The sequence below is a fragment of the Micrasema longulum genome, unplaced genomic scaffold (assembly GCF_059751315.1).
Source record: "Micrasema longulum isolate JH-2025_06_02 unplaced genomic scaffold, ASM5975131v1 h1tg001048l, whole genome shotgun sequence".
Classification (NCBI taxonomy): domain Eukaryota; kingdom Metazoa; phylum Arthropoda; class Insecta; order Trichoptera; family Brachycentridae; genus Micrasema; species Micrasema longulum.
The window spans coordinates 1,505,678-1,521,294 of NW_028278236.1; the positions used below are offsets into that span (position 1 = coordinate 1,505,678).

General features: G+C 30.8%; 1 protein-coding gene across 1 annotated transcript in view; it reads right to left on the reverse strand.

Annotated features, from left to right (window-relative positions):
* The window catches only part of LOC148277354 (adenylate cyclase type 6-like), a 428,970-nt gene that overhangs the window by 36,591 nt on the left and 376,762 nt on the right, over window positions 1–15,617 (reverse strand). Inside the window, exons 13-14 of the mRNA XM_088233010.1 lie at window positions 14,562–14,706; window positions 2,760–2,857 (exon numbers count right to left, since the gene is read on the reverse strand). Coding sequence (XP_088089136.1) covers window positions 2,760–2,857; window positions 14,562–14,706 — 243 coding nt within the window. The remainder of the gene's footprint in view (window positions 1–2,759; window positions 2,858–14,561; window positions 14,707–15,617) is intronic.

Consider the following 15,617-nt stretch of genomic DNA (forward strand, 5'->3'; position numbering starts at 1 on the left):
CTGCTTCCATTGTTTATAAGGACGATTAGTAAGTTGCTCACACTATAAAATTGCCATCAAGAAATAGATAATGGGGATGGGTTGCGCACGGATTGATGAGTGGATCAGGTCAAATAGAGTGATTTAATTTGAAATAGGAAAAACGTTAAAAGTAAAATTGTGGAGTGCTGTGTCGACGCACACTCCTGTAAGGGAATATTATATTAAATTAAAATAAAATAAATGCAAAAACTGTAATAAATAAGTAAACGAAGCTGTAAAAATATATAAAGCATCAAAAAAAGAAAGATAAAAATAAATCTTAATATTCGATCACTGCGTAAACTGAAGTAAGTAATAAACCGATTTGAACTCATATGGAGCAGTCCACTTGGTTTTATTGACCCTAAACATTTGAAACTGTTCACGTTCATGGCTTTCAGAGAACGTCCAGATGAATATGTGACTATACTCTCTTACTGTATACCACACAAACATGGCTAGTCAATTGATTCTGCTATTTTTTTTTTAAAGTATTCCTTACTCGCATGTTGATTCCTGAACCAAGATATTGGACTTAGGTATCGCGGACTCACAGATCTGAGGACTAAAACTAATTTATACATTTATAATAATAAGTGACTTGATGAAGATGGTTCCGAAATCAAAATATTTGTTTTTATCATAAAAAACAATATTTCTTTAAAAAGGGTTTAAGATAAAAAAATGTTTTATTACATATTTTTTCGTTATTTGTTATTTATTTATTTAGCAAATTTCAGCTGTTTTAAGTCACTAAAATAATTTAACTTTTATAAATATATGTATTATGTTCTTTATTATTTACAAAAAAAAATGATTTTCAGGACATTTTCTTTCAAGTCGTAAATAATTTGTACTAGAACAATGTTTGGGGACGGTCACCAGTTGTGACGATCGGTTGTATTCAGTGTAGGATTTTTAATATGTGGTGTCTACTGTTTCACGACGATACCATACATTGTATAGGGTTTTTTATTAGGCGGACTCGAACTTTAAGTTGAAATAAAACAAGTTGTATATGAGATATCATAAATTCAAAAAAATACATTTGAAAGAATATTTGATTACATTATGAATGGAATATAATATCGGCCAAATTACCGCCGCGCCGTGGTTTAGCTGGACGGCTCGTATCCTAGAGATCCAATATTTGACGACTCAACCCTATATATCAGGCTCGATATATGGAATTTTTAACATTAACTTTTAGGCATCAAACGTCTGCAGCTTATTTTCGTAGTCCAGCAATTTATCGTAGCCTCTCAAGGTGTTAAATCTCAAGTTCTCGGTGGCCCGTTGATGTCACCGAAACTCGAGATAACCATGCCGTCGAATTTGTCGGGCAGAAGATCAATTGTTGCATGCGCTGTATGACGTGTAGCGCCGTCTTGTTGGAATCATCTGTCGTTAAAATCCATATTCTTCCGATTCAGACTACCAAAAATTGGTTATCATCTGTAACTCTCGTCGTTGACAATTGTGATAGTGCTTGTTCATTTTGGAAGAAGTACGGGCTAATGACCCCGCCGCGCCGCGCCGGCCCAAAATTCATACCAAACAGTGACTTTTTCTGGATGCATTTATAACTGATGAATTTCGTGTTTATTATTTTATCCCTGAAAGTGACAAATTTGATTGTTTAAGTAGCCATTTATCAAAAAATGGGCTTCGTCGCCGAAGATGATTTTCCGTCCAAAACGTACCTCGAACTGAGCAGTTATTTTGATAGTAAAGTTTAATTAAGATGCATTCAGTTGTTACGCATTGCTCAACTTCAATTTAACGCGTTGTTCAACACTGTAACTTTTCATGATAATTTACTCAATATCGATTATTAAAACATTTAAATTTGACAGCTGTAGCTTTACCAATATGACCGCTATACACTGTCAAAGTTTGATCGCTATTGGAAAACTCCAATGCCTTTAATCGTGCGCGTTTCGCACACTTGCGCAGATGCGTTCAGTCAGTTTTATGGACTAAACGCGGTACAAGAAGTCTATTATCTACATCTAGCGCGTATTTCCACGTTACATTATTAAAAAAGTTGCTCAATAGGATATCAGTGATAAAAAAAAAAAAAAACAATACTTACATGAGCATAATACAATATTTATTTACACACAAATTATTTTCAATCTAAATAAGTTTGATACAAACAAAAATGATATTCTACGATTGGTGTACCAACGCAGTGCCTTGTGCACCATTAGGTGCGGAAAAGGAATGATGATGATGAGGATGTACAGTGAGTAATTATTCCGATTGGATTACAAGTTTTTTCGTCACTCCCACTGTAAAAGATCGCTTTTTGTACAATATTGTTTATTTTTTTATTTTTAAAGAATAACCCGCTAAACCTTTATTTTGAGGCTTGTCAGCAGGTGGGATACAGAGAGTATGGAACGAGATAATAAAAAAATACACCACAACACCCAGACCAATTGAGAAAATAATCTTTCTTGGATTTTTTTTCTTGCAACTTGCGGAAATCCAACCTGCGACGCTAGTTTCACAGCTGACCGTCTTAACGGAACATTTTGTCATACTCGGTTAACAGGTTAAAATAATGAATAAAAATGCTATACAAAATTTAAAGTACTTATAACATATCAAAGCTTATAAATATTTGGTGACAAATAGGCCTTAAAATATACGAGTGTGACGTTATATTCCCTTTCAATTGAAGGAATAAAATTGAAATGTACATATTATGGTAAATTCAATAAAACACTCACTTGGAAGAATTTTTTCCATGCTGAGATCCATGTCCCATAACTCTCAACTCCTTTGAGACGTTCCCGTTGGCTGCCGATCCTTGCTGGGGCTTCTTGTCCTGTGGATATAATCAAATCAAAATCCGGCAAGCCACAAATATATCAAACATTTAATCAGAACACTATTCCCAATATTCTTAGTATTCCCGCTTTACTGAAGATTTTATCATCTTTTCAATATCACAAGACATGTGTAGATACAAAGGACATAGCATATCGCTACAATCTACAATTAATTTACAAAAGTAACAACAGAAGTCGTCCAAATCCCAATAATAATTACAAAATGGTTTAACTTTGAAACATTACAACAGAGAGGGAAAATACTTTTGAGAAGGGAATATGTAAGTTTAGTCATTTACAGAAAGCGTCTGGGGCGTTTTAAAAACTCATCATTAATACAAATCGCGAAATTCGGTCGGAAAACGAAAAAATAAAATATTTCAAGACGATGCGATTTAAGTACGCCAAGAAAAATTGAGACAGTTCTTTCTAACAAAGGTGGAAACTCTGAATATTGTCTTTACATACAAAACAAAGGTATAAAAACAGAATTGTAATAAAATGTTTATTTGAAAAATATATTTGGTGGTTATTTATTCAAACTAATTTCTGAAAAATTCCAGCTAGTATAAAATTATAAAATGTGTTAAATTCCGCGTGGTATTATAATTATAATTGAGGTACTGTAAGTACACTCCGAGATATTTAATTTTATCCACATAATTTAAAGCTAGATTATCAATATTAATATTATTGATTAATTTGGTGTTAATTTTGTAGAACTCCATATTTAAACTTATAATATTAGAAATCAAACACTGATTTGAGTCTACTGAACACTTTATTTTATTTTTACAAATATAAAAAATATAAAAACAAAAACTTCGTGACAATTGTTTAGCCTTGTTAGGGCATTGTCAAACGAATGTGAAGATTAGATGGATGGAATGTCCTTATATAATTATATAATTCAAGGTACTTAAGTATAAAATAAAAATAATATTATGAACATTAATCATAATTGAGGGAAAAACCAATGGTTAAGGGCGAGGCTAAGTGTTTAGTAGGTTATGGGGAATTTAGGTATTTATATTTGAATTTCGGGAAAAATATATCAAAGTAAGTTTTTATTGAAATACAAGTAGGTATGTATTGTGAGATAATTAATGAAGATTTGTTGTTTTGTAACTTTAGATAATTGTTGTCGAAAAAATATCAATAATAGGTTGCTGTTCATTTTAATTTTAAAACATGATTGAAATATTATGAGGAAATTTATATAAATATAAATGTATTATTTTACAATGTTTATATTTTTAAGAATTTCTTATCAAACTATGTAAATGCAATTGTAACATGATTCACCTATTAATTACGCGTCATATAAGCGTGTACAAAAAGGAACAAAGTGAAGAATAACAGTCTATTTAAATATCTTTAATAGTGGTGAAGATATTAGGTTGGTTTGTTCATTTATTATTTTTAAATTAGGATTATTTAGATATTTATTCATTTTCAATTGTTAGAGTATATTAAGTTTACGTCCTTTGCTTTCAATATGTAATGGAATTGGTTTATTTAAGATATGAATTTTATAATTATTTTCAATGAAGTGATTGGCGAATTGAGAATCTTGTTCTTTATTTTTAAAGGATCTTATGTGTTCTGAATATCTAGTTAAGTTGTTGCAGAAAACGAGGTGCCCTGGGATACTTTATTAAAGTACTACATTCTGAATTAACAGATAAATTACATTAAATTCAATCCGATATTTTAGACCACAATATAAGAAATAATATCAACAATATCATTCAATCTGAATACGAAATTCAACGTCAAAAACTTGTTAAATTAATATAATCTAAAATTTTTAATTTAAAACCATAACCTGTTGCTAACAGTTCAAACATCAAAACCTTTTATCAAAAGACTATCAACCTCTCAAACTGTAAATTTTCCAATAATGAATAAGAATTACTCGATAAAGGATTTAAATATAAAATTCCTACTAAAGTCAATAAAAAACAACTCGAGTGTCTAGCAGTAGTTATAGAACCTTCTGTTATCTTTACAATCAATTTTCCTAAACATATCATCGGACACATGATTTTTAAAGAAATAAATTTAATAAAGAATGATTACAAATACCAAAATGCGCAATTTCTGAATAGCCTTACCAATCGGTAGAAATATTAAAATGTACATACTCGTGGAAATTTTATGGATATAAACCTAAATAAAATTACCGATGAATTGTTAGGATGTGACAGTAATTGTCCCCCTAGTGTCACTGTAGAAGATGTGACGACCACGTTAGGAGAAATTTCTAACTGCCCTCCTAACTTAATAATTACAGGATCAAAACAATCAAGGGCTCACGGATAAGAGGCCACCAAGACGCTACCTCACTGGAAGAGCAATGTTTCTGGTCAGAGCTGAGAAGTTCTTTCAAAACTGGAGAAGCGAGTCCACTCGGTACCTATACTTGTAAAACTTTTAAGGGCTAGTTATGCATGGGACTATATACCAAGCAGCTGGACTACAGTTCGGGTAGCCGTCATCTCTAAGGCTAGAGATAGAGATAAGTTACAGTCCAAGTCCAACAGACGAATCAATCTCACCTCTTTCCTTCTTAAAACAATAAAAAGGGTGATTTACATTTACTTGACAGAGACCACCCTTAAAATAGCACCTCTTTATGTTAATCAACTTGCCTTTCAAAAAAGCAAGTCCACAGAGACTGCACTTGCATTAACTGACAGAATAAAGAAGGCACTTGATGACAAAAAAATTGCCTTTTGTGCCTTTCTGGACATTGAGAGAGCTTTTGATGACACCTAAACTGAAGTCACTACTAATCGAACGATGAAATGTAGCGTTGATTTGACCACTGTAAAATAAATTTATGCAATGCTATCAAACAGGGCGATCAGGACAACACTTTTTGATGCCACCATAGATGTATCGTTAATAAGGGGCTGTCCTCAAAAAGGTGTTCTATTGCCACTTGAATGGTTCATTGTGGCTGTTGACCTATTGAGTGAGCTAAATAATGCACAGTTTATGACTCAGGGATACCCAGATGACTTGGTGGTCTTAATTATAGGTAAATGCTCGAGTGCCATATTGAGTATCATGCTGATGGCCTTCAAAAAGATTTAGAGCTGGTGAAAAAAGACAAAACTTTATGTTAACGCTAGCAAAACATAAATAGTCAGATCCATTAAGAAGAGGAACTCAATCTGGTCTTTAGCCTGCTTTTTTTTGATACGACTATAAGCTTTTCCAAGGATATCAAATATCTGGCAATAATTTTGGATCAAAGACTAACTTGAAATTAACACATACAACATGTGATCAAAGTCCAAAATCATACTGTGCACTAGCTGCCGCATAGCGGGTATATAATGGGGCCTACAATCAAAGGCTGCACTTGATATATATGCAGCCATGGTAAGAACTGTGGTCACCGATCGATGTATGGCTTTGCACAAAAAAGCCTAAGAAAAATATGCAGTGGTGCATTATCTAGCCTACAACGAATGGCTTATAGCATTGCCACTGGACTACTCCAACTACAGAAATAGAAGTGATATTATGCTTAAATCCTCTACAAATTCATGCCAGATAGAAAAATGCATGACTATGATACGTGTGATGGAGTCGGGCAATGCCAACTGTAAATCTAGAACATTGAGGAATTTGCAGCAATACCTCATCAATAATCCGATGTTAGCTATCCCATCGGATGTAATGTCTATGGAATTCAACTTCCAAAAGCATTTATAGTGCTCATACGTAAAGGGAAAAAAAGGTTGCCCGACAGTTTCCTATCTTACAGGTAAGAAAAGATTGTGAGGTACACCGATAGCTTCAAGAAATATAGACAAGCAGGTGCTGGGATATACGAAGTTAGACCCGCGAAAAGGTTCTCCTTTAGCCTATTCCACTGTCTTCCAAACGGAACTTTATGCCTGCGCACATGAAAATTTGCGTAGACAATACAAAAACAAAAGAATTTATATTTTCTCAGACAGTCAGGCTGAAAGCTGTCAAACACTGAACTCTGTAGAGATCAATTCTAAATTAACCTTAGAGTGCCTACGGGCGCTTAATTGTGTCCGTGAGTGTATTAGTGTGACTCAAACATCGACGGTTACGAAGCAGCTAATGAACTGGCAAGGCTGGGAGCTGAGACAGCCCCAATAGGTCCTGAACACTACTGTGGGTTGCTTAAATGTGCTCTTCGTAATGAGCTTAGGTCATGGACCAGGAAGCATAGTGTAATACTCTGGCAAAAAGTACCTAGTTAGCACCATGCGAAGAAACTGATAAAACGGTACTCGCAAAGTTTTGTTTTTGACCAAATAAAGCTCAGCCAAAATCAAGTGAAGGTTATCACTAGAGCCCTTACAGGATACTGCAGATTGAACAAACACCTTGCTAGAATGAACCCTTTCAAAACTTCTAGATGTGAGTTCTGCAGTGCAGACGAGGAAACACCTATGCACATTATATGTGAATGTGATGGTTTACTTAATAAAAGGAGCCTCATCCTCTGGAGACTACTGGTCAAACCTAAAAATCTTAAAGAGCCTTTGGCAAAATATAAACTCTCGCCTTCCACACAGTAGCCAGGTTCTTTATAGACCTAGACTTGGAGGGCGAGAACTATTTTCGGGGACCCGTCATAATAGATCTTTACAGGTCGCAGTGACGTCAGGAGCTTGCATAGCACTGATCTCCACCACTAAAAATAATAATAAGAATCCTAATCTTAATTATCACCTGATATTATATAAACAAGTGCATAATCTACAAATAGTTTGATTCTATAACTTTTTCTAGATTAAAATATTGGTAATTCAATTATTGTTAATTAACATGTAACAGATTGATTTAAACAGAGATAGGAAACATTTTTTGCTAGACGTTGTGTAGCTGAAATCATCTTTGATGTACGAGATATTAAAAATGATTTCGCCTACTACGCAATGCCTGAAACGTTTACAAAAGCATCGATTTTTAGCATCACTTATTCTATATGCCACTGACAAACATCTTCGTAACATGTAAAAAAAATAGGGCTCTAGATCGTAAAATTGCTCTACAAATCAGATATTTTTATCCTAATCGGCCTCTGTGATGCAGTGGTCAATACACTAGATTTACGACCGGAAGGTTCTGGGTTCGATTCCCGGTGAGAACAATAAAAAAATAAGTGATTTTTCTTAAGCTTGGGTTTTCTGTGTTGTAATTCGACATTGTTACTGGGCCTTTTGGTCTATTGTGGTGAAAAAAAAAAAAAAAAAAATTGTATTCAAATCTAAAATTCAAGCATGATTAATTTTCATATTAAGATCTGTTATACATGTAGACTCAAATCTATCATTGTGGGAGGAACATCATGAATTAGTAATTAGTTTGTATTGCATTTGAATCTACAAGATGATGTGATGTTTGATTTCTGGATATTACCTTTGTTTAGTATAATGTGTAATACTTGATATAGAATATTACGTTGTTTCGAGACGCTGCTTTAATGGATATTAATGGAACCGAATACGATCTTTTAGACAAATAACGTGACACGCAAGTAAGTGCTAGGGGACTACTAGTGGAAATTAAACAATAAACTTGATGTAGTAATTCTACAGATGTAACCTTAGATAGAGGGATACACATAGATAGAGGGATAACAAAACATTTTACCAATCCAATGCATATTGCCGGTTATAGCGGACTCATTTTTTACAATATGTTCTAAATGAGAGAAAAAGAGACCAAAAAAATCTGTGGGTACGGTCCTAATTTTTTGTTTTGTAGTCGATTTTAGAATTTTACGATGCTCTTTTTTTAAGTACGCGGCCAGTATTGTTTCGAACTGTCAAACGCTCTGTCGGTATTTTGATGATTGTTTAACGTATTTAGTGCTAATTACATCAAAATTCATTATGCCGACTTGTGCTATGAAAGGATGTTCAAATAGAACTGGAAAAGGGAGAAAACGCTTCAGTTATCACAGGTATTTATCAAATATTATACATTTTCAAATTAATACTTTTTTGATAGTTTTCAAAATAAATGCACCACTATTTTTGTACTATCATTTGAGCAATTATTATAGCATTTGTTTCTGTGTAATTCAAATACCTTATACATTGGATTTATGTGATTCAAATAGTACGGACTCTAAGATGTATATAATTTAAGGATGTAACACTTCTTAATTGATTTATTTATCAATACTGTGTATTATTCATTAAAAAAAATACAAACAAAGGTCTAAAAGGCTCGTTTAAAACATAAAACGTACTACGAACACCGGTAAAAAAAAATCAAATGGATTTAGAAAAAACAATTGTATTTTCTAAATCAAAATGGATTGTGGAGAAATGTTTTCATATGTAATTTTTTGAAATGAAATTGTTAAAAAATAATTTATTACAAAAACGTAACGTGTTTGTCCTTGGCAGTGTGACGTCGAGATTCGTGGCGATGTTTTATTTACATTTTAACGGTCACAATGTTCAAAATTTAACCAAATCGTGATCCATAAGGGGCGCGGCTAATACAAAGAACAATTTTATCGGAAATCAAAATATATTTTTTATGGGAATCAAGTTGAGGTAGAGTGGGATTCGAACCACGAACCTTTGAGTCGTGAGTCCGAGACACTAGCCACGGGACTATAACCCGATTCACTTTATTCACTCTAACAACATTATTTTTTAACAATTCAGTTTGTAATTTTTCATGCTAATTATTTGTATGAAAAACAAGAAAATAATACCCTTTTAAAAAAATATACAAAACAAAATTTTACTTTTAAATAAATTACTTTTGTTTTTATGTTTTTGTATCGGTTTTATGTTATATTTTATGAAATGTTGTAATAATTTTTTTTTTTTTTACATGTACATCTTTTTGAAAAATAAAAATATTTATATCAAAACGGTTTCGAAATGTTAACAAAGACATGTGTGTAATTTGGTTATCTGGGTAAATTGATTTTAAAATTGTTAACAGCTTTCAATTTTTTTTTAGATTTGGCTTATGCATAATAATAAACCTACGACTTGTTTAAAATTTTTTTTAAATTCGTAAATAGAAACTTTTTTACAAACGTAGTTATTTATGTTGTATAATATATTATATGTGGTTTACCTTCTTTTTTCCACTATACCTAAAAATGATTGTTCTAAATATGATTGTGTAACTTATCTTTTAAGTTGTTATTTTCATGAAAAACGTATCCATGAAGGAAAAAAAAAGGTACTTCTTTTCAGTACATTGTTTTGGTATGTTTTGCGGCTAATTAACGCAATAGGACGAAAAACAAGGCCCAGTTATTTTTCGTAGATAATTTACAAATATGAAAATATGTAGAATTAAAACGCGCGTTTGATTTAAAGTGGTTAATAACGTCGTATTGCCTAAATAATATTTAAGGTACAGTATTTAAAATATTCCTACCTCGCCGAATTTCATTTAACGTCATAATTAAATTCTATACTGAATTGATCGCACTTTACGATAAATAAATGAATTATTATGTGTCCGCTTCAAAATTATGGTAAATTCACGGTAAAACTTTTGTTGAAAACAATGTTACAGTGTTATTTAACTCCAACCTACTAATTTACTAAGAACTGCATTTCGAGCTGGCGAACTTTTTTAAATTAAAATAAGTTTAAAAAGGTGAAAGGCTATAGAATGACTTACCAAAGCAACACCAGTACCGTAATTCCTACTTGCATACCATTAGAACATTTAGTATATTTAATTAATAATGTTTGTACTATTTATAAAAAGATTGTCTATTATTAATAATGTTTGTACTATTTATAAAAAGATTGTCTAATATTTATAATGTTACATTACTAATGATTAAACTTCATTAATACCTATGTTGGTCTATAGAAGTATGCATGAGACTAAACATTAATAACCCATTCCTCACATAAATGATAGAATGATAATATTGAACCCATAGTTCAACCAGAGTCCATAGAGTACTTTTTAACTATATTATACTTTTTAACTATACTGAAGCCGTAAGTCACTAAGAGAAAGTTATGTTAAAAATAAGGCAACGCAACATGGTGGAGAATAGTAATAGAGTATGTATAAAAAAATAGTATATCAATAAATAAATTTAAAGTTAATCTAAAGAATTTTTTTGAACTCGTGTAAAACAACATTAAATTTTAATTAGAATGAATGTATTATTGTTTTGTGTTTTCATTATGAATACTGTTTTTATTTTTCTTTTTCATGTACTCGTATTTAAAATTAAATTAACAACTAAAACCGTGTAAGTCACTCTCCAAGCATAAGAGTTAGTTTTTTTTTCTGAGAGTTTTAGTGATAACAGGACCAACCTGCCAATGGTTATGCCTGTTGGAAGGGCTATCTTTATGTTGAACAATATCACTTTGGACATTGACATTTTTCACGTCTCTGAGGGAGTTTTTCGTTACAAGATTCTCTTACTTTTTTAACATATTATTCTTTCGATATTATGTATACTAATGTGTTTTTTTTTTATATATACATAATTTTACCACATTATTTTAATTATTTATATATGTATGAATTAACATATTCCATTTTGTAATGTACAGATATATGAATAAATAAATTGATAATTAAAATTGAAATAACATTTACTAGATGTGTAAAAGTAGATTTATTTAGAATTTTATAAAAACGCACTTTTTATGAAATTTATGAATTAAAAATTTTTTTTTTTTCTAGTAAATAAAAACGTAGTATAACGACTAATACTGAAAATTCTGAATTTGCCTTTTTCGACGGATTATTTTTGTGTGGCTACGTCCTATCGGCATGAACTATTCAAACGATAGTCAGGATTTTAAACTAAAGGTCCTCAACAAAAGCACGTAGGTCTGTATTTTATGAAAAACTTTGTAATTCATCATTTTTGTTAAAAATCAGACATTGGAAAAAATTGAGCCGCACGAACAATCGGATTAAGCCATCAACTTCCATTACCAGAAATGAACATTTTAGTCAAATTTGCCGATCGTATAAAAAGAGTAATAAAAAAACGGAAAGATTTTGAAATAAAATGACATATTTCAACTAAAGATTAGTCTTTGTCCGTGTTCGGGAGGATGAAAAATATAGTTCTGTATGTTAAATAGAATCAGAATCCTGGACGTGTGTTTTTGACTAGATTACTACTCCCATATAAAATTCCTGAAAAAAGAAACCGGTTAAAGATAAGCCCGCCTCGTAGTCAAGTGATTAGCGTGATTGATTTCTTGCATGATTGACACAAACTATTGGTTAGAAAGGTAATGTTACACTGCAATATTCATTTGTTCCGGGACTGGCGCCCGAAGCGTAAAACAAATCACCCCCCACCTTTGTGTAAAATATGATCAAGTTGCGGTTCATTTGGTGTACCAATGTGCCTATGTATGAAAGAGTGCGGATAGTGGTATGACGACGATGAAGATTATATTTATTTTGGTTCTCTACATACAAATATATTTAATATACCGTGCAGGCTAATACAGGCACTTCATTTTCTTGATTGTTTAATTTCATTTTCAAATGAAATAAATAAAATATTAGGCAGTCGAAAATTTACAAAATATAATAATCCCATAATGTGAAAATCAAGTCATTTTTTCTTGCCTACAATTTTTTAGTACGAATAGACCGAATACTGGTTTGAATTAAGTTTTTTTTTAAAATAGCGTTGTCACTTAGTGAAATACGAGTTTAATATTGAACGTAGTGATATTTTATTATTCCTCCAATTATAAACCTCTGCTGAAGTAAAAAAATAAACAAATAAAAAATCTAAATTAATAAAAATTATCCGAAAACATAATGCTAATACTCGCTTTCAGTTTAATGACTGGTTTGTAATCCCTACAATTTGTAATAAGTATTGTAGTAGAACCGTATAATTTTATCAGTACTTCCCACATAACATAAACGTGATAATTTCATGTAACATGAGCAAAATAAGGGAGTGGCTACTCGATCAAGAGTATATAAAATATTAATAGACATAAGTAAGGATTAAGTTCTTATTATTGTCATACAATATAGAGAGTTTATATTAATTTCTGGTTCGTGTATTTTGTATAAGTACTTGTATTAAATATAAATAAATACTAATAAAACGGTTCCAGACTAGCTAAAATCTACATGTTAACTTAAATCTATTTATTAAAAAAAAATCTTTACTTTCTTCTTTGACGGTACCTTTAAGTATCATAAACTTTACTTTTGGGGGTGTCAATTACCTGACAATACTTTTGAATATATGTAAATAACAGTCCACGCGATTTATTTTGACTAACACCATTAGTAACATTTCTGTTTTGGCAACATTATAGTGCGCGGATGAGTATGTCCAGTTGGGCTTTATTATAAGGTTAAATTTGACGCACGACGCAAGACGCACTTATGTTGCTTAGTTAAATATTTGCATTGTAAAAAAAAAATATCCATAGAAACAGTAAAGGTTCAAATAGTGTACACAATTTTTTGAATATTTTTTATTGTATGCCATATTTTTTTGTGTGTCACATGAAATTGATTTTTAAGAGAACTAACCCCAAAATACGGTTTATAATTTTTTTAAACGTAATTTTCAGATTCAGATCTTGCTTATTCATGTTTAAAGAATATTTAAAATTTAACTTTTGTTGAACACTATTATTTGATTCAGAGAAGAAAACCTACATTTTTAAACTTATGTTAAAAAACTTCAGTTTGTATTTTTTTTTAAATTTTATGTTTTCTACATTTTGTGGCTATGTATAATTTTTGTACTATTATTTTTTAAAACGTATTTAGCGTAACGTTTTTTTAATGTTATTGCCAACATTATTATTGCCGAGTATTATATTAAATTTAATTGATTTATTCCCCTGTTTTAATAATTATTTTGACACCGGCGTAGCCTTAAATAAATTCGTGATTACGAAAACTGTCCGTGATTATGAAAACTTATTTGAATGAAATAAATACACGATTAAATTAATAAACACTATCGTTGCAATGAAATTGAGATTGATTACAACTATAATAAATGGAATTCGGAAAATTCTTTCTTCTAACAACTGGGAATAAAAAAACTTAATGGCAAGTTGGAACAGCAAATAAAAGTTTGTATGTGACATAACATCTTTTTCAATCAGTCGTAATTTGAGAAAAAATATTTTACCAAATTTCGTATATTATTTCGATAAATTTTCTAACCATATTATAAGTTTTTATATATATTTTGTTCATTTTTATAATTTTTGTAAGGTTTTCATATTTTTAAATATTATTTAATTTTTTATCTGCTTTCAAATTATTAAAAAATCTCTAAATATAACTACAACTAAAATTAAAATTCTAGATCAATGCTGTATTTTATTTATAAAATATCAAATGCTGCCTACCTTAGAACAGGTATTTACAAATATCTCGTGAGGATAGTGTCTTGTATGTTTGCATGCAATGTTATTTTAATTTGATTTAATTGTATGATTTTCGGCACTGAACTGAACTACTAACGTAAATTTTATTCATACGATATGTGTTGAAATTATTTTATGTTTATATTTTTTGTTAAATTTATATCAATTATTAAATATATTACAAAGCAATTTGTGTCAATTATTTTACTTCTAAATTTATGTCACTTCCCGACATAACACGGATTTGATTTCAAGCAAATCCGGACATGAACGTGATAAAATACTAAGAACTATTGTGCCTTACCGCACGGCAAGTGTCGTCAGGAACGATGAGGTAGGTCTCTATATTGTGGTCCTTCAGATAGGAGTTCCTTTCTCCTCCGTTGCCAGGTTCCACTTTGTAGTCGTCTCCCAGACATTTGTACGTCTCCTTTGTTATATGCACCCGCCTGTCAACGAGAAAAATGCCATTAAGACGGTGAAAACATAAAATGCTGAAAACCAAATCACAAAAAAATATAGAAATTCAATAATAAATTAATAATCGTGACAATTTTCGGCGGCTCGGTGAAAACGTAAATTAATAAATATTGTGTAACAAATTTACTTTAAAACCCGCATCCCACCGAAAAGTCTCTGACTTTGGGCAACCATAATAAATATTACTGAATTTACTTTTGATTATGTTAAATAAATGCTTTTCTGCAGCACTAAAAATAGAAAACACTTTTTAAATATTATATAATAATTGGTTAAAAATACTTTAAACACTTTCACTTATTTATTTGACCAATTAGTTGATTAGACGAATGGACTAGTCTAAAGGACCAGTCTGAGGATTAAAGCTTGGTCAAATAAATAAGTGGAAGTGTACCAAGTATTTTTAATTTAAAACTTATACTCAAATAAACGCTTTTATATTATTAATCGTACAATGGGATTCGATCACTCAATCATAGCAGTCAATAAATAACACAAATCAAATTAAAATATTAATTTTTTGATCAGTTTTTTTTGTACAAATTCAGAAAATTTACTGATTCATCCATGTACAATGATAACATTATTCTCTCTACTTTTTTATCCTCAACATGCCATTCCGTCCTAATCCCACCCCATTTACTACAAGTATATTTCTGTTTTTTCTTTTCCTGTTTTTTTATGTAATCGTTATATGTATTGTATTTTATATATTTCTTTTCTTACTTTGTACAATTAGTAGAAACTTATTATTGGTTCTGAGTTCATGCAATATTTCTTAATCTTAACTATAAATATGTAGAACTGCTGGTTCTCTGAATATAATAAAATAAGCTCTTCAATATACCGCATGTTCCATTAACATAAAAATCTAATTTAT